At 42.2% G+C, this 20982-nt stretch overlaps 1 protein-coding gene across 3 annotated transcripts in view; it reads right to left on the bottom strand.

Annotated features, from left to right (window-relative positions):
* Positions 1 to 20982, bottom strand: part of LOC143769920 (solute carrier family 22 member 15-like) — a 278504-nt gene that overhangs the window by 199163 nt on the left and 58359 nt on the right. For all 3 annotated transcript variants that reach the window (XM_077258975.1, XM_077258977.1, XM_077258976.1), the window contains exon 6: positions 7906 to 8127. In XM_077258975.1, the coding sequence (XP_077115090.1) occupies positions 7906 to 8127 (222 nt within the window). The remainder of the gene's footprint in view (positions 1 to 7905; positions 8128 to 20982) is intronic.

Genomic DNA, 20982 nt, shown 5'->3' with positions numbered 1-20982 from the left:
CAAAACAGGAATTTTCACTTGATTGGAGCAGTGAAGTACATCCCCTAAATAACTTATGGCCACTGGGTGAAAGAATTATTGAGGCAACCTATGTCCCTTAGTAAAAAGGATGGACAGGCTGAAACTCCCCAAATTATAATGTTGTGGCATATCCTAGTGAAACGTCATGCCAATTTAATAATGGAAGTACAATTACTTAAAATGGACCTACAGCCAGATTTCACAATACAAAGTGTATAGATTAATAAATAGATCTCTTAGGCCCTATTCATATTGTGTTTCTGCAGGGGGTCTTAAGGTTCCTTCTCAATTCCCATAAATAAAGGGATTCAGACAAACACCAGATGAAGCCGCAGGCTACTGTGATACGACCAGAGTTGAAATTATCTCACTTTATGAAGTTTTCTGAAAGCGGCTGTCTTTTTCAGATTGGCACAGGAGAGTAGTTTGTGACGTTCCTGCACATGCCCGAAAAGACAGACAAACATTTTCAGAAAACAGTACAAACTGAGATCACAAACTCCTTACCTTTTATGGCCACCTATGGCTCCATCAGAGGTTCACCTGGATCCGTGTGTCAGGTGGAAACTCCACACTTCTAACTTGTCAAATATTTGTGAACATTTTTGGGGCTGAGATAACATTTTATAATCGGAGGAAAACTTGCAGAAACGATTTATTTGCAAGCACACCAGTCTCATCAGGTCTCAGATCTATTAAATAATACTTGCACTTTGTATTGTGGAATCTGGTGAAAGAACAGCTCTCATTTTTATTAAGTCAAGTTGACCTAAATGTTCATATTTTAGAAGAAGCAGACCTCGGCCCGACATTTTGGGACCTCGGCATCGTTGGTCGCTGGAGAGCGGTCTGTGTGACAGCTCTCCAGCGACCAAACAGCGACTAAACAGCGACGCTGCAGCGATCGACATCGTTGTCTGTATCGCTGCAGCGTCGCTATGTGTGACGGGGCCTTTAGTAACGTACCCTCGTGTTGATTTCAGACGCACATAATGCGGCTGACTCAGCACTTAGTACAACACACGGTGAATGGATGTCAGTTACTGTATAAAATGCTGCCAAACAGGCAACCCAACAGGTTATTAATTCCTGCCTTGTCTCTCGTCTTAGTCCCGAATGGCGGATGTAAGTGGCAGGATCTAGAGCTTGTCATAGTAATAATATCACAAAGGCTTTTTATCGCATTTAATCACTCGGATGTATGTATTATTTCATTTTGCATCGGTCTCAGAGGCTGGGGAAAGTTTTCTCATTTACCACCAGAAAGCAGACTACCTTATTACTAAGCCTGTACGACAATGCTCCGCACTGACAAAATTATTAAAATGCATCCAGATTGCCTTTGTTATTTAAACACACTTCTCCAGCGCTCCCATTATATCCAGAGCAAGAATTGCTCACAAGTTATTATGATTAAAGGATTACAATCTCCAGGCTAAATGCAAAGATGGAAAATGCATCTTAAGTAGAAAGACAACTCTTCAGAGATAAATCTTGTCGTTCTAAATTACACGATTTGGCGATCCACAAGACATTGCACATTCTCGGTGTACTTTTCTTTTGCTGTGTAATTGGCATCATAATGAGCGCTTTGATGAAGAGCCGTTTGAAAGAAAGTGTTGGTGACAGCTCCGATGGAAGCCTCCATTCTGCAGCACTCCATGTCATTGTCCTCGCTGCCCTAATATGCCAACATGCTGATCTGCCACTTCTGATCTTCGTACGGAAACTCCAGCCCAGTTTATTGCGAATGCTCACCATCCCACGGTAGAGACTCTTTAAACGCCAGATTTCGTAAAACGCAATAAATTTGTGGACTTCTCTGGAAATCTGCTGTTTGATTGCAAAGCCGTTTTTTATCTTAAGTATTCTCTTTTATTATTTACTTGGCAGTTGAGGTTGTAGGCAACAGGGACTTAGAAATGAGCCTGCTAAGAAGTCCAGTGTTGTTAAAAGATTCTCTGCTCATCTGCACTCTCCCATATGGCATCTACATTCTCCCCATGTTGTGTCTTTGCAGCTACATTTCATTATTTTCACCTATGTTAGTGCTCACAGAGAGCCAGATGAGACAGCACATCACAAGACTGGAAGGAGAGGGGAAAGGGGGTGCTGACAACTGCACGAAGGAAATGGGAGTCAAAGGACACGGTAGGGCTCAGTTGAGATTAAAAGCATAAAAAAAATTATTAAACCATTCTAGAAACCGTAGTAGTGAACAACCTAAGAATTTAGCCCTATAGCGTTCGACCCGAGTGGCAATGATATGAAACATATAGGATGTGTATTATGATGGGTGTAGGATACGTTCACCATTATAATTCTATAGGGATACCTTATACAGTGGGGCAAAAAAGTATTTAGTCAGTCAGCAATAGTGCAAGTTCCACCACTTAAAAAGATGAGAGGCGTCTGTAATTTACATCATAGGTAGACCTCAACTATGGGAGACAAACTGAGAAAAAAAAATCCAGAAAATCACATTGTCTGTTTTTTTATCATTTTATTTGCATTTTATGGTGGAAAATAAGTATTTGGTCAGAAACAAACAATCAAGATTTCTGGCTCTCACAGACCTGTAACTTCTTCTTTAATAGTCTCCTCTTTCCTCCACTCATTACCTGTAGTAATGGCACCTGTTTAAACTTGTTATCAGTATAAAAAGACACCTGTGCACACCCTCAAACAGTCTGACTCCAAACTCCACTATGGTGAAGACCAAAGAGCTGTCAAAGGACACCAGAAACAAAATTGTAGCCCTGCACCAGGCTGGGAAGACTGAATCTGCAATAGCCAACCAGCTTGGAGTGAAGAAATCAACAGTGGGAGCAATAATTAGAAAATGGAAGACATACAAGACCACTGATAATCTCCCTCGATCTGGGGCTCCACGCAAAATCCCACCCCGTGGGGTCAGAATGATCACAAGAACGGTGCGCAAAAATCCCAGAACCACGCGGGGGGACCTAGTGAATGAACTGCAGAGAGCTGGGACCAATGTAACAAGGCCTACCATAAGTAACACACTACGCCACCATGGACTCAGATCCTGCAGTGCCAGACGTGTCCCACTGCTTAAGCCAGTACATGTCCGGGCCCGTCTGAAGTTTGCTAGAGAGCATTTGGATGATCCAGAGGAGTTTTGGGAGAATGTCCTATGGTCTGATGAAACCAAACTGGAACTGTTTGGTAGAAACACAACTTGTCGTGTTTGGAGGAAAAAGAATACTGAGTTGCATCCATCAAACACCATACCTACTGTAAAGCATGGTGGTGGAAACATCATGCTTTGGGGCTGTTTCTCTGCAAAGGGGCCAGGACGACTGATCCGGGTACATGAAAGAATGAATGAGGCCATGTATCGTGAGATTTTGAGTGCAAACCTCCTTCCATCAGCAAGGGCATTGAAGATGAAACGTGGCTGGGTCTTTCAACATGACAATGATCCAAAGCACACCGCCAGGGCAACGAAGGAGTGGCTTCGTAAGAAGCATTTCAAGGTCCTGGAGTGGCCTAGCCAGTCTCCAGATCTCAACCCTATAGAAAACCTTTGGAGGGAGTTGAAAGTCCGTGTTGCCAAGCGAAAAGCCAAAAACATCACTGCTCTAGAGGAGATCTGCATGGAGGAATGGGCCAACATACCAACAACAGTGTGTGGCAACCTTGTGAAGACTTACAGAAAACGTTTGACCTCTGTCGTTGCCAACAAAGGATATATTACAAAGTATTGAGATGAAATTTTGTTTCTAACCAAATACTTATTTTCCACCATAAAATGCAAATAAAATGATAAAAAAGCAGACAATGTGATTTTCTGGATTTTTTTTTCTCAGTTTGTCTCCCATAGTTGAGGTCTACCTGTGATGTAAATTACAGACGCCTCTCATCTTTTTAAGTGGTGGAACTTGCACTATTGCTGACTGACTAAATACTTTTTTGCCCCACTGTAAAAGGTTTGTGTTTAATCTCAGCTGAGCTGGCAGGGGCAAGTATTCATACACCAGACTGTTCACCTACGCCGCTCAAGTTGTGCTGTGTGATGGTCTAGAGAGACAGCAAGCTGAAGAATATTTTTATGTTTCAAGGTTAACGGATTATTCCCAAAATTGTAAGTTATCTCTTATTCATAGAATAGGAAACAACTTTTTGTTCGCCAGGGGATCCACCCGATGGGACACGCATTCATCCTGAGAACGGAACTCTGGAACCTTGAATCAAAGGGCGGCTTTCTCCTGCATTTCCATAAACAAAGCGGTTGTCCACATCAGTCAACACAAGGCTCTGCAGAGCCAAGCTGTCAGATTTCATTTCTCATTTCTTGGGGGTCTCAAGAGGTCCCAGGAGTTGGACCCCAGCAAGTTCTTGCTTATCTTAGGCCGGTTTCACATTTGTGGTAGAGTCCGCAGCGTCTTGTCCGCAACCGCAAACGCATGCAAAAACGCATGCAAAAACGCATGATGAGCAGCATTTATCCGCATCAGCTTACACATGACGGCAAAATAAAACGCAGCATTTGTTTGCGATTTGTATGCGCATGCGTTTGATATTTCCAGGAGGGCGTGTCTTAATGGGCATGTCTAAATCAGTTCCTGGACATGTGCAATCCAAAGTACGCAGCACATCAAACGCATGCGTTCCCATAGACAGTAATGAGGTTTTTTTAACGTACTCATCCGCATGCCTGCGCATACTTGATGGAAATTTGCCGCCTCAAAAATTGCAACATGGTGCGTTAGCCGCGTCCCGCCGCACACCGCGAAAAGACACATGCGTAAGCAAACGAGGGCGAACGCATGCAAACGCATGCACCTGCGTCTACAATGTTAAAGATAGGAAATCAAGACGCATGTGGATGTATGCGTCAAACTCTGCGGACACAACCGCAAATGTGAAACCAGCCTTATGGATAGGGAACGAGTGGGGAACCAATGGCGCCCGTCAACATTCCCAGGGATGGTAGTACTTGGGCTGGTGAAGCAGCTCCAACCATCACATTAGGGGGGAGAGAATTACCTGTTTGACCACATATAGCAGGATCATTTTCAAGTTGATAATTTATTACGGCACCTGAGTGATGGTACAAGTATTCAAATGGCCCCTGGAAGATAAAAAGGTTCCTCACCGCTTACTTATTATTTTGGGAAAACGTTATGCGGATGGACTGCAGAGTTCAAGGAAACCACATTTAACTAATCAGATGTAATGATCAGGTCCATTTTTTTAAAGGGGCAGTCTTTACTGTGTATATAAGAAAAGTGCACATAAAAAGTGAGTGAAGTATAAAGCTTTGCTTTCCAGCAGCGACCTTAAAATTGATATGCAAGTCTGCATCTGTAAGTGATATTAACGGGCTCATTATATTCCTCTCAGTTCTAGATGCTCGGTCCCTTAGTTGAGACTCATTAGGGCAGAGCTGTGATCTGCAACTTTAGCTCATCTACAAGGACTATATGAAGTCAAAGGACATCCCCGGTCTCACCACTGTTCAGGCTGCTGCTCTTCTTCGCCCTCAAACTCTTCCTCATCTGATAGACTTGTATTTTATACGTCAGTCAATCAAATTCCCATTGCAAGAAAAACTGATTCGTATTACATGAAGAGCAGAATAATTTTTTTAATGAATTTTTTTTAGATATATTTAAAAAAAAAATTATTTAAAGAAAAGTGTTTCAATGAATTGAAAAATACATTCCATAGTGCCTTGCTTCACCACCCTCCGACAAAAAAAAATTTAAAAAATCGTAAAAGGATACATGAGCTGACTTCTGTCATAATATGCTGATCTTTACTTTTTAAAAAGTAGCATAAAAAATATTGAAAAGGCAGGAGGTGTAACAGCTAAAGTCTTTCCTAGATGTGCCAAATTTATCAAACAATACAACATGATAAATTTGGTGCAAAAAACGGCATTGCAGCCACAAGCAAATGTGAGCATGAGAGTGGGCAAGGAAATATGAAATGTACAAATATACTGTGTATACAATTTATGGTGAAAGTATTGTCGGGATCCATAGGAAGCTAGTGCAGGCACAATGCCTTACAGGAGAGTAGATGGTCTTGTGTCATACACCCCTCCATCAGTCAACACTTTCAAGATGGGGCTGTCCTTGGAGAAGACCAAGATGACAAGTAGGCGGCACGTCACAGTACTACAGAACAGCAGGGGCAGCACGGTGGCTCAGTGGTTAGCACTGTTGCTGGGGTCCTGGGTTAAAATCCTACCAAGGACAACATCTACAAGGAGTTTGTATCTTCTCCCCATGTTCCGTGGGTTTCCTCCCAGACATATTGATAGGGAATGGAGATTGTGAGCTCCAATAAGGACAGCGATGTATGTGAAACGCTGTGGAAGATGATGGCGCTAAGTAACCATAATAAGTAATGACATTGAAAAGCTAAATAATAGTAAGTTATGTGAATCCCCCACTCCCATGCTTTGGTCACATAGTATATAAAAGTGGCTATCCCTAATAAAATGAGCTATAATCAATAATCCGCAGTGCTACTAATCCGTGACCTCAATCTATAAGGGCCTCCTGTCATAGCTTTCCAATTTAGATGGGGCAAGGCGGAAGCAGCGCATTAAACCCTTGTGTCAATTATTTCTTCATACAGATCTGCATCTTTGGAATTGCTCCTTCATATAAAAGTGTATTCTCTTAAACGGCCATTTAATTTGCTTCTTCTTGTGCACAGATCGTATACTTGGCATCCCAGTCACATCCGACCCCCTGATATAGTTACACAACCTAGCCGGTCATTGTGTCCTCATGAATAGGATTCCTGAGCGTTTGTTACTCTGTTATGGACTATATTATATCTTCCCTGCGTTGCAATCATTTACAGTTTATGTTCCTTCTCTTACCACAATCTCATAGCGAACGGCTCCGAAGGCTTCAGGTATCGGCTAAACAATACGACATTATTCACAGCTTTAATCTAAGCTTAGGATATAAAAGAAGAGAAAAGGGAGTATCTAGCGCGGTCATTACATAGTGTCAACAACCAGCGATAAGAGCCATTAATAAAATGCCCTACTTAATGCAGGAGGGGAAAAAAACAAGTGCAAAATAATAGCTTCCATGAAATTAAATACCTGGCTTTCATTTTATTGACCCTTAAATACCATCCTTGCCCTACAGGCACACGTCGGTAATGACTGCTACATCTTCCGCGGAACATAAGGGGTTAAAAATCCAATTAGGCTGCCCCTATTACGCCAAATTATCCAGTATTGTCACAGTAATAATTAACCGCAATGAACGCAAGATGTAAAACAGCCTCGATACATCACTGACTTCGCAGCTATAACTCCTGGAGAAGAGATCCAATACCAATAGCATATTTTACAAGGCCCAAATGAGTAATATCGGCATCTGCTTCATTTTTTTTCCTGAATTTTCTTAAATTAAGAAATTAACTTTTTTTTTTTTTTTTGCTTCAAATTAAAACAAGAAAAAAAAAAAAAAAAACAATTACATTGATAGCGTGTACCGGTAAAAGGCTTTAGTGAAGTAAGATGATCTGCATCACTGAAGACGTACGCCTCAGCCTCCTGTAATAGTAAATCAGTTCATTTTTTCTTGCCAGAACAATTAAACGCTTTTAGAGAGGGAAGAAAAAAAAAATCTAATTTGTGAACAAAGTCAGGAGGCAGAAAATTCACAAAAATTGCCGAGCTAGAGAAGCGGGCAGGACTCGGTGCAGGCGCACACTGATCCTTTTGTTTGACGTGAAGCTTTTATGCCCATTAGACATGCCGGCTAAGAAGTTAACCTAGTGTAAATCCTGCAAGATGAGACAAAAACTTATTGAAATTCATTAAACAGAACAAAGGCTTCATCTGCAAATGCAGTTTAAAGCACAAAATAAAGTTCATCCTACCAGATATACATCAAGATGACTGTCCTCCAGAGAAGCACGCCGTGTCTCACCAACTCGAAGACGCTGTGCCCCGGGTCACCAGATCCTGAAGTTGCGTTGCATTGTTTTAATTTCACTGAAGGATTTTCCTTGCCATTAGCACAAGCTATACGGCGTAATACGGCCTCTGCTTCCACCGTGTGACCGCGCGAGTACAGCCATCTTGGGGATTCAGGGAGCAAACTAAGAACAGAAAAAGATAAAACAAAACAAATGCAACACCTGTTATCATAAAAGTATACAACACAAGGTACAAGAAAGTAGGCATAGGATACGGCGAGCAGAGCACAGAATTATAGGGGTTGTCCACTACTCGGACAACTTCTTCTCAATCACCATGTTCCAATCTGATCTTATAAAAAAACAACAGCAATACTCCCCTCCAGGGCCATATCAGGGGTGTCGGCACTGGCTCTTCTACGGCCCTGCAGCCAATCATCAACCGGTCCACTTTCCCCTCCTTCAGATAAATCAGACATCAAGTGCAAGTGCGAGCAGCCACTCCTCAGACTTCTTCCGGATGTGTGACATCTGAAGGAAAGGAGAGTGAAGCAGCCGCTGATCGGAGAGCCAGTGCCGACACTGCTGAAATGGCGCCCGCACTGGGAGGTGAGTAACTATTATTTTATTAGTTGGGGACTTGGTGATTGAAATGGGGCTGTCCAAGTAGTGGACAACCCTGCTAAGCGAAAACAAGGAAAAACAAACAAACTAAGCACTTACAAAGACCACTGTAGTGAAGCAAAATTAAAAGGATCCACTGAAGACATGAAAGGTATCAGTATCGGATGTGTTATTCTTAAGTGTCCAATACTGGGAAAACTCATTTAAAGCCAAAAAGCAAAATGTCTCTGTGAAGTTACTTAAAAGAAATCTGTCATCAAGATCAGCCCCACACTCCAAAAAGCATATAAGGTTAGGAGATATAAAATATGTCAATGGTTTTACATTTCAATATGTTGTAAAATTTCCCAAAAATTAAACATATTCATTCATAAGCAAATTAGGCGCTGTGGTGCAGTGACCAATGTTACAACCAGGGGGCGTTGTGTGTGCACTTCAGGATGCGCTTGGAGGCATAATTATGATGGTGAATTAGGGAATGGCATTATTGTAAATGGCTGGTATGTGTCGCAGAGGTGCTCTGTGCTGTAAGCCCAAAATGATATGGTTATGCTGGGACTTATAGTTCCACAAGTGTTTGCTGTGTTTACTTATACGGGAACTTATAGGGTTAGCTGGTGAGCTGAGCTGGACTGGCCAACCACACGCACCACCCACCTATAGGGGTGGTTACAGCTACATAATGTGACCAGGGTTTGGTCACATGGGTCAGAGTGTGAGTTCCTGTATAGCCTGTGTGTTGGAATGTCCTGGGATGGACTAGATTCCTGGAAGCACACGGTGAGACCATGGACTGAAGGCCTGTGTGTTGGAAGTGTCTGGGACTGGACTTCCTGAATAGCGCACAGAGAGGCTATAACTGCAGAGCCTTGGACGGCTACTGTGTTGGGGAAGCTACAGTTCCTACTGCGGGTCTGGACTATCTGAAGTGCCCTGGTCACAGGGACAGTGACCCCAGTGAAGCAGCTTTCTCCTGGGAATCAGCACTGACAGGAGTCAGTGTGTGGAGCAGGAGCTTCTGTAAGGTAACTCCAGATAAAGGGGGTCATGCGCAGAGACGTATCTGCGTTTGGAACAGACTGTCAGTCAGTGGTTAATGTGTTCCGTTGATGTATATAAAGAACTGTTTGTGACACGGTTTGTGAAGTTTAATAAACCGGATAGACCGTTTATGTGGAGAAATCGTGCCCGAGTGCTTTAATTCCCGTTGCCAAGCGAGTTTCCCCAACCCACTCAGGTAGCATTATCTCACAGCGCTAAGTGGTTTAGTTGAAAAAGAGCCCTTTAACGGGGTTGTCCACTAGTAGGATAACCCCTTCTCATTCCTCACGATTGGCCACGATAAAATTGAAAAGCTTATATTCACCTACCATGCCGGCGCCGTTCCAGCGGTGTCCGCACTCGTTCGCATGCGGTTGTTATGACACAAGAGCCCGGCGCCCAATCAGAACTGGCATCAGTGTCCCCGCCTTCCTTCAAATTGAACATGAAGAGAGAGTCCGGTCAGCTGCAACCTGGACTCCCTCCCTTCATGTTCGATTTGTCCGAAGGTGGGGATAGTGACTCCAGCGGTGATTGGGCACCGTGGTCACAAGCCGCCTGACAGCCTTGTGTCCCCCGAGTGCCCGTACCGCAGGAACAGTGCCTGCACGAGAGGAGAATATAGGCTTTTTTAGATCATCAGGGCCAAATGTGGGGAATGAGAAGGGGTTGTCCAGGTAGGTTTCCCTCCTAACACTACCCTCTTTAGCTTGATTGATATCTTACTGTTTATTAGACATCAGGTGCCAGCCTAGAAAATCAGCACTTAGCATTTTTTTATTCATATGAAAATATTGAATTAATTTCTTAGGAAAGCAGCGGCAGATAGAAGATGTAAAAGGTTTCAATGAATTAACATTTTCAAGATCCACATGCCTATAAATGCAGTTTGGAGGGAGGCCTGTTAATCTTACTGAAATAATCTCTTCAATGTAACGTTAAAGTACATTTAAAGCGATTGGGACAGGCACTGTTCAACAATGCAGTTTCCTCTCGTATCTTTTTTTTCCTCTTAGTGAATCCCGGCAGTTGTTATGGCAGAGTATGTAGATGCAGCTTTCTGGTGACAGCTTTTGTGTCTCCTTGGCAAAAGGCTTCAAATAAACCCTGTATAGTCTGAGCCCATGCTCACAATCATTCCATCTGTTCCCTTTCTTTTACTAACAAACATTAGGACTTTTACCAAAAAGTAGGGAACACAAATGGCACCATGGCTACACGATCAGGCTTCACATGGATAGTTTGTAGTCCGATACCAAGGAGATGCAAACATCTGCACAGAAGTCAGATTATGGAGCCATGATTAGGGTTGTTCTTGGGAGACAAACTGGATTTTTTTTTTATTGGCACATGTAAAATATCAAAGAATAATAAATAGTGGGAAAAACCGAACAATGACAAATACCTAACCAAGTCCTTAAGATTTCAAATTTATAAAAGTATTTTTAGCTTTTTTTATTCTCACAATAAAATGCTATTTTTAGTATAATTTTGGTGTCCCATAATCTGAGAGGCGTAGAATGGTATTGTTTTTTCCTTCGATGCAGCACTTTTTGGAATGTATGTGAAATATTGATGACTCGTTTCAATTTTTTTTTTATTTTGGAAAGCAAAACGAGCAGAACCCCCCCCCCAAAAAAAAAAACAGCAATTCTGACATTTGATTTGTATTTTATTGTTTCTCCAATTATTGGTGACATTTGGAGATCTTCCTTCCTGCTTAGATATGTGGGCATGTTAGCAGCGATATACAGACCTGTAGTCACAGGTTTCATATTTTACAGCATTCGCTGCGTAGCATAAATGACATGAATATTTCATGGTTGGGGTAGAAGGTGATCATTTGATCTCTTCTACAAACCTCTGTAGTATTTCTGTATTGACGTGTATTAGGTTAAGCCTGTTCAGACTTCTTTTCAGAATAAGTTGAGGAATATGCCATTTCTGGCCGTGATATAGGACTTGTATCCTGCACCCTTCAGCACGGTCCCTTCCATGTTCAGTGGTCTTTGAGGTAATAGGGGGAGACTAAATGCTAAGACATCTCCTATACACAACACAGACATGAGGGATTCCTGCTCTCCCGTCCCTTTGTGACCCTTTTCCCAAAAGCAGCTACAGCATGGAGGACGTCAGAGAGGTACGAAGGCGCTCAACTACGAATCCAACTCTGGGGCAAGATAATATTCCAGCTGTAAAGCAGCACCCGGATCATTCTGTGTCTTTCACTCTTCAGCCTCTTCAGTCTCCCTCTCCCTTCTCCATAGGCAGCTGTAATCTGACACTTCAGTGAGCTGTCAGTGAGAAAAAGAGGAGTTTTGGAGATGGAGCTCTTAAAGGGAATCCAACCTGTCATCAGGCTTTGGTTATGTAATCTGACAGCAGTATCAGGTAGGAAAAGAGGCCTGGTTCCAGTGAGGTGTCACTTACTAGGCTGTGTTTTCCGGTTTCATTACAATCACTGTTTTATCAGCAGGAGTTTATCACTACAGGACCAAGTGTCTCCTTTCTCCTAGTCCAATCACACCCCCAGCTGTGATTAGCAGCTTTCCGTCAATATACAGTGTACACCAGAAGGTGTGAATGGGGTTATACAGGGCTCAACATTCTGTGCTCTGCTAGATCTGCAGCAGAGAAAACTGTGATTCTGTCATAACTGCTGCACCTAGTTAAACTACCGTAAGTGACATCACTGGAATCAGGATTTCTGTCCCGAAATCAAGCTGCTGTCAGATTACATAGCAAAAACCTGCTGACACGTTGCCTTTAAGGGGACAATGAAGCATAGATCTGTAATTAGATACAAGATAACAATTCTTAGATTTTCTTGCAAAGTTTCTGGCATCAACAGTGATCATTTAAGCCATGTCTTAGACAATGCCTAATAGGCTCATGTCCATAGAAGAACTTGGGCCTTTATAAACTCCCTAGCGGCAGCTATGGCAAAATGCCATCCCCAAGGGCTGCAAATTTAAAGTAGAGAACACTCAATTTCCTGTCAATCTTGTTCCAACACTGCCTGGGTCTGCTGTCGGGATACCTGGGCGTTCTGTAAGTTTTAAAAAGAAAACAGGATTTGACAACCGCTTTTCATGACAAGTACCATATTTTGAGGATTATAAGACGCACCCCAAATTTTGAGAAGAAAAATAGGAAAAAAACAAAACTTTTTTTTAATAAAATGGTGGTGCTTCTAATATTCCATGCGTCTTATTGCTTACCGGGGGTGGTGGCCGCGGTGAAGTGGGGTCCCAGGGTCGCTGCTGGAGGAGGCAAGAGTGGAGCATTGCTGCAGGCCGTGGAATGGGATGAGGGGGTGTTCGGTGGTGCGGGGGCTCTGCCGACATTTGTGAAAGCCCAGAACCCCCGCACTTACATGGTTTACTATGCGGTCGACTCTGGGAAAATGCCTGCTGGGGGCATCGCATGCGCAGATAGAGAGCTATATGGTAATAAAGGGTAATGGCTTGTTGGAGGAGGTGGGATTGAAGGGTTCACAGAGTTCATAGAGTATAATTGTTTTAGTGAGTGATGAAAGCAGCGTACAGGAAAAGTTCACAAAAAAGGTGTTAAATGAGGTGGTGATGAACAAATAAGACCAGTATGGACTTAAAGGGAAACGGTCATGTATAATGCCATTAACCTACAGATATATCCTTAATCTGTAGGTTAATCGTGTTACATAGAGTCATGGCCGAATTTGTTGGCATCCTTGAAATTGTTCCAGAAAATTAAGTATTTCTGCCAGAAAATTATTGCAATTACACAGTTTGTGATACACATGTTTATTTCCTTTGTGTGTATTGGAACAACACAAAAAAAATAGAGGGAAACAAAAAAAGGCAAATTGGACATTTTGGGGAAAACAACTTTGTTTCAAGCATGTGATGTTCGTTCAGACGGTGGCAAGTAACATGTGTGGGCAATATGTAAATCACAACTGAAACCAGATAAAAAGGAGAGACGTTGAATCAATCTTTGTATTGCTTGTCTGTATGTGCCACATTAAGCATGGGAAACAGAAAAAGGAGAAGAGAACTGCCTGAGGACTTAAGAACCAAGATTGTTGAAAAATATCAACAAACTCAAGGTTAAATAAAGTCCAACTCCAAAGATCTTGATGTTCCTTTGTGCACGGTGCACAAACTAATCAAGACGTTTCCAACCCATGACACTGTAGATAATCTCCCTGGACGTGGAAAATTGATGAAAGATTGCAACGCAGGATAGTATGGATAATGACTAGGCATCCTCAACCAAGTTCCAAAGAAATTGAAGCTGTCCTGCAGGCTTATGGTGCATCAGGGTCAGTGCAAACTATTCGTCAACATTTGAATGAAATGAAAACACTATGGCAGGAGACCCGGGAGGTCCCACTGCTGACACAGACATAAAAAAGCTAGAGGGCAGTTTGCAAAATTGTACATGAGTAAACCAAAATCCTTCTGGAAAGCATCTTATAGGCACATGAGAAAAGATAGAGCTATAAGGGAATGAGGCCTACAAAGAAAAGAAAACCGTACCTACAGTCATATATGGAGGAGGATCAAAGAGGTTTTGGGGTTGTTTTGCTGTCTTTGGCACTGGTGCCTTGACTATCTGCAAGGGATCATGAAATCTGAAGATTGGGTCGCAATGCAGTGCCCAGTGTCAAAAAGCTGGGTTTGCATCATAGGTCATGGATCTTCCAGCAGGACAATGACGCCAAACATACTTCAGGAAACACCCAGAAACGGATGGAAACAAAGCGCTGGAGAGTTCTGAAGTGAATAGCATAACAAAGTACAAGTAAAGTGGATAGTATTTAAAGTGTCTCATAATATGATTATCTCATCCAGATAAAAAGTTAAAAAAATTTTAGTACCTTATTTAAAAAAGTTAACAAAACAGAGTTTCCAGTCACAAACAAACAAACAGTGATAATAGAGTAATACCATCTACTCAAAAGGTAAAGTATTCATGTAGACACAAAAGCAAGATGCCACATGAGTATCTAGGGATTTAATTTATAGAGTTTGAGTTGTTTATACAAAACAAGATGGGAGAGTAAGAAAAAAGGGCCTAACCCTGTTATTATTCCCTAATGACACCCCTGCCTTGCCGCGGAGAGGTTGATGCATGCAAGTTTATGGCACTCCCGTTCACCACTGTCTCATCCTAATTCGTCCTGTGTGGCTCTGAGTACTAGATACCCCCCTCACAAAAGGAGGAGATACTCCAACAAATATATATATTATATATAGACCGACACAGACACACACACACACACACACACAATAGCACAGTGATCTATCTCAATACATTCAGTAAAGAGGGATCCCAATAAATCCTTGTACAGATATAACATACTGGTGTACATTAAATAAAGTGCTAGTAGTGCTAACATGATTTAGATGGAATACAATAGATTTCATTTTACAATTAACAACTGCATCATGTCACTACATAAAAACATAGGAAATGCCTGAAATCGCTGCTTGTCACCAAGGGTAAAAAAAAAAAACCCGCACAGCTAACAGTTCAACGTGACCTCAACAAGTCTCCCCATCCTCTTTTATGGTTCATCAGGAGGTATTGGGAAAGTGGCTTTTCAGAGAGTAGAAAGACTGCTGCATATTCACACAGCCATGATGAGTCAGGATCTAAATGCCATTGACCGCCTGTGGAGAGATCTTAAAATTGCTGATGGGAGAAGGCGCCTTCAAATATGAGAGACCTGGAGCAGTTTGCCAAAGAAGAGTGGTCCAAAATTCCAGTTGTGAGGTGCAAAAAGCTGGTTGATGGTTAAAGGAAGCGACTGATTGCAGTTATTTATTCCAAAGGTTGTACAACCAAACATTAAGTTGAGGGTGCCAACAATTTTGTCCGACACATTTTTGAGCTTGTGAGAAATTAATGTCTAATTTGCCTTTTTTCCCCTCTGTATTTTTGTGTTGTTCCAATACACACAAAGGAAATAATTATGTGCATAATAAAACAAGCAATTCCTATAATTTTCTTGGAAAAATACTTCATTTTCTGGAACAATTTCAAGGGTGGCAACACTTTTGACCATTACTGTAGCTGTCCAGCCCCCGGGAGAAAATTAACTTTATTTCTCCCAGTCGCCGCTGACTTTCAATCAGGCAGGCTTGCAGACAACACGGAGCGGCAGCTATAAGCACACACCGGCACTGACTGACAGCAGGCTCAGCAGTGTATTACTACAGAGTCAGCTGTCAGTCTTACCGCCACTGTTCTCAGTGCAGTGACTGTAGTTGGTCTGGGCAGGCCTTTATGACTGAAAGCCAGTGGCTCCAGGGAGAAATAAAGTTCAATTTCTCCAGGACACCAAACTTTCAGTATAGCAGCCGGGCACCTTCATTTTTAACCTGCAGATTAAAAGCATTATTGGAACTGACAGATTCCCCTTAAAAGGCAAACTGTATTGAGCAGCAGGGTTCAACTGTTCATACATACAGAATATACAAAAAAATTGCCAAAATGACTATTCTGAGTCATATTCTTTACGTGGAAGGAAACTAAACTATCCATTTATTCGAACAATCAAAATCATAGCACTGATAGGAAAAGCAGCCATGTTGGAAAGGGTTTCTTTGCAGATGGCTGTAATCATTGAATCATGGCATGTAAATGAAACATTGCTGATGATTTTCATGCTATCGATTGAAGAGTAGCCAAATAGCTCTTACCACAGCAAACAATCTGTGTCTGCATGTCTGAGTGTTTAAAGACAATAAATAAAAGGAGAAGTTAGAAAAGAGAAATCTATACTACAATACTATTTTATTCTACTATTTCTAACTATAAAGGAGAACATCTAACCAATTTTTTGTCATTTAACACGCGATGCAAAAGAGCATACATTTTTTCCATGAAGGAAAGGTTTATCCTAAACCTACAGATGACCTTAAAAACATTTTGCTAACACGAAATAATGAAATACATGTTTCTGAAATGTTATTACTACATACATGTGGTCTAAGGAGGAACATGTCTCTTTGTTGAGAGGTCAGAGTCAGCGTTAGGAGACTTTTACAGGCCATGTACTTTCCTCTCTGAAGACGTTATTTGTATATATAAATTCCCAAAGGAACAATGCATGGCCTATAGGTCTGCTTATGCTGGATAGAAGAAACCCCTATCCGAGGCCCCTCACCTAGACAAATCAGATCGCTTGCTTTGCAATGATGATGGGTAAACGTATCTGCAAATAGAGTGTCTGGTTTTGTTTTTTATCCAAAGTCACATGGCAAGGCTCGTTAAAGAGAACTTGTGAGCACAATTTTGTAACGTAAAGTAAAGACATGGCTGTAATGACACTAATAATAATTACATGGATACCTTTGGAGAAAAAAATAGATCCATTGTTCTTCTTAAAACATCATTTGACGTTTTTTGCAGTTTACATTTCAGTGCGCAGGGGCTGGACTTTGCCCGGAGTCTTCTCCTCCCCCTCAGATATCCACTCCCTTTGCTGCCTTCGTTCGGTAAATGGCCTGCCTCATCTGTCTGACATCTCAGTAGTGATCTGCCATTCAATGTCCGGAGGCAGGTGGAGGAGCCGGGGAATCCCAGACAGGGAGGAGAAGACCCTGTTTACAGCCCGGCCCAGGAACACTGAAATCTCATCACCATCAGAAAACTTCAAATGGCGATCTAAGAAGAGCAACAAAGCAAATTTCTTCAAGAAGATAAATATGATCAGTTTTTACAGTCATGCTGACAGGTTCGTTTTAAAGGTTAAATACTGACTTTTGGATTTGCTCCTTCCAAAAGGTGGCACTAGAGTTCTAGTCCTCTCCCGCTCTGAAGAGTCAATTTAGTACATATACTGTGGGAACACTTAGTAGATGAGTATTTTGAGTAAAATTATCATTTTTATGCAGATTTTCCAACTCCATGACGTCTAAAGTTGAATGCTTATTGTATGAAGCAGATCAGGTGATGTGTATTTGTACAATGAGGGAGAGTACGGCCTATGGATACAACACTATCACAGTGCGCAGAATTATCCTCAGGCAAAATGGCCCCAAAAAAATATTTAACCGACTCTGAAAAGTAAAAAATTGTTACGAGTCTTACAGAGGGATGCAGGACTCTTGAAAATGCTAAGATATTGGGGAGTGATCACAGAACCATCAAAAGTTGTGTCATAAATAGTCAGGGTCACAAAAAGCATCTTGAGAAAAGAAGATGCACATTAAGTACCAAAGATTTGAGAAGAACCAAACATGAAGTGACCAGGAAGACATTATCCACCAGTGCTGCCATATTCCAGAACTGCAACCTCCCTGGAGCCAAGAAAGTACAAGGTGTTCAGTGCTCTGAGACATAGCCAAGGTAAGGAAGACTGAAACCCGACCACCACCGAGTAAGGCACAGAGGAACAAACATCAGAAATGGGCCAAGAAATATCTGAAGACAGGTTTTTTTAAAGGTTTTACGGACTGATAAGATGAGAGTGACTCTTGGTGGATCAGTCAGACACAGATCTCCACTTCAACTCAGATTCCAGAAAGGTGGATTTGGAGTACCGCCATGTTCTGATACTATTAAAGATGAAATAATTGGATCTTTTCAGGCTGAAGATGGACTGAAAACCAACTCCCAAATCTGCTGCCAGTTTCTAAAAGACACTTTCTTCAAAAAAGTGACACTACTACACCAGTGCTGCAGCCCCATAATTCTCGGGATCTGTGGTCGGCCGCAAAATTGGATTTCTACTTATATTAAAATGATAGCATGTCCTGACATTATTTTATAAGGTAAGAATACCCTTTCAAGGGTCACACTGCAAGGAAGGCCCTGACTCAACAAGAGCCACATCTAGAGTCGGCCCTACCCTCTATTACATGGATTGCTACATAAATATGATAAATGTTGAGACCATGGGCCTGATTCATCAGTTTTCTGGCATAAAACAACTTTAAATGTTGCAGTTGCTGGCCAACATCACCAAAGCTGGCAGAGCATGGGTGAAACGGTATGTGGCGAGGGCCGCTCGGCAAATGGATCCAAATTTACGCTACCGTAGTGGCATAAATTACACCAGAAATGTACTCCAGTCCTAGACTGGAGTAACATTTCTGGCGGAGGGGTACAGCAGTTGTAAGATGCACTCAATTCATTAAAAAGCATGCACCTCATACTGAATTAAGCACATCTGACTTCAGTGTTACTGAATTGGGCCCAATATGTCCTCTGTAGTGATGAGCGAGTATACTCGGTACTCAAGATTTCCCGAGCACGCTCGGGTGTCCTCCGAGTATTTGTAAATACTCGGAGATTTAGTTTTCTGTGCCGCAGCTGAATGATTTTAATCTGTTAGCCAGCATAAGTACATGTGGGGGTTGCCTGGTTGCTAGGGAATCCCCATGTGTAATGAAGCTGGCTAAGGCTATGTGCACACTTTGCGGATTTTGCTGCGGATCCGCAGCAGTTTCCCATGAGTTTACAGTACAATGTAAACCTATGGGAAACAAAAAACGCTGTGCACATGCTGCGGAAAAAACGCGCGGAAACGCAGCGGATTACATTCCGCAGCATGTCACTTCTTTTCTGCGGATTTTCACCTGCTCCAATAGGAAAATGCATATGAAAAACCGCAGAAGAATCCGCAGTAAAAACCGCGATAAATCCGCAGTAGAAACTGCGACGGGTTTTCACTGCGGATTTTGGAATTCCGCTGCGGAAAAATCCGCAGTGGAATCCGCAAAGTGTGCACATAGCCTAACAGATGTAAATCATTCAGCTGCTGCAAAGAAAACTAAATCTGTGAGCACTAAAAAATACCCGGAGGACACCCGAGCGTGCTTGAGAAATCTTGAGTACCGAGTATACTCGCTCATCACTAGTCCTCTGTGGTATGCCCCCAGTAGCCTAACATTAATAAAAATGTTTGGCACAAAAAGGAAAAAAAAGGCATGAACCGCACCTCCAAAAATAATAAGTTGATCTAAAGATGCTAGGCAAAAATTTATATAACTGAATATGAGGTTTTCAGTTTAACATTTTGATCAGACTGTATGAAGCCCACTGCCACGTCACAGCAAACCTCGTAGTGGGTCCTACCACCCTAACGGAGCGGAGTCGTGCGGACAGCCTTTAATTTTGGTGCTGGTGCTGTGTGGCGGCCATTGTTGCTGTGGCTTTGTGCCGGTCGGGCGGCGCGGTCTGGAGTCATGGGGCCTCAGTCTTACAGCATGGGTGCTGTGGGGCAACAGGCCGTCTGCCCTGCTGGTGCATTGCCGCTGTGGCGGTGGTCGGCGCATGGCTCCTCTCCGTTAGGGCGGTAGGACCCACTACGAGGTTTGCCGTGACGTGGCAGTGGGCTTCATACAATCTGATCAGAATGTTAACCTGAAAACCTTATGTTCAGTATGAAAACTTTTGCCTAGCGGCTTTAGATCAACGTATGATTTTTGGAGGTGCGGTTCATGCTTTTTTTTTTTCTTTTTGTACAAAGCATTAATAAAAATGTATTTTCACATGGTCACAAATTAGATTTCATCCAGGGAATCAAAAGACAACATATAGGCAAGACATATAATAAACCCAAAAATGTGTAGTAGAGGAAAATTCATGTAACGTACAAGATAAATGATGTCTTGCTGTGCATGCTTGAAGTATATAAGGTACTATTGAAATACAAAGTTTTGCATAAATTGGGCTGGAGGGGTGTTATCCTAGCAGTTCTAGGTATAAGCATACACGTCTGAACTACAGGGACTCCATCTTTGCTCTTTTAGGATGCAAATGGTCAAAAAAAAAAAAAAAAAAAAACACAACCACAGTTGAGCAACACATGGTTGTGTATAAATTTGCAGCACTGAAAAGAGGCAAATGTTTTGGATTAGATTTACAAATGAAATATCGCACGTGCGCCCCATGAATAAACGCAGTGCCTGTATTTGCGGTGCTGTCTGAACATACACATACTTCTACACACATTTTGCACATTTTCTTCCACTTAAAAGACACAGCACAACAAAGCTGCAGTCCAATTGCCCCAATTAAGCGCGGAGACGGCACAAAACAGCTGTGGGCACATTTAGCCATTTGGCAGATAATAATGTTTTCAATGAACGATTATAGATACAAATGTTTCATTTTCTACAAGAGTGCTTCTCGAGTTCGCTCTTTTTTGGATGGTTGATATTGAAATGAGCTCTGTGAAGGCAGAGCAATGTGAATGAGAAGTGAACTCTGTAACGTCCCAGCATCAATGTCCAATTCAGCCGGAGCCGCTTAGTCCTGGTGCACTGACACACGCCACGGCCCACGTATCGCTGTACGGCATGGCCACCCAGGGGTCACAGAACACCACCTGTTCAATACCATGCAGAAATAAGGGTACCGTCTCACATAACG

This window comes from Ranitomeya variabilis, chromosome 4 (genome assembly GCF_051348905.1).
Source record: "Ranitomeya variabilis isolate aRanVar5 chromosome 4, aRanVar5.hap1, whole genome shotgun sequence".
NCBI lineage: Eukaryota > Metazoa > Chordata > Amphibia > Anura > Dendrobatidae > Ranitomeya > Ranitomeya variabilis.
The sequence above is the reverse complement of the archived record's forward strand: the minus strand, read 5'-3'. Positions and strand labels throughout refer to the sequence as shown.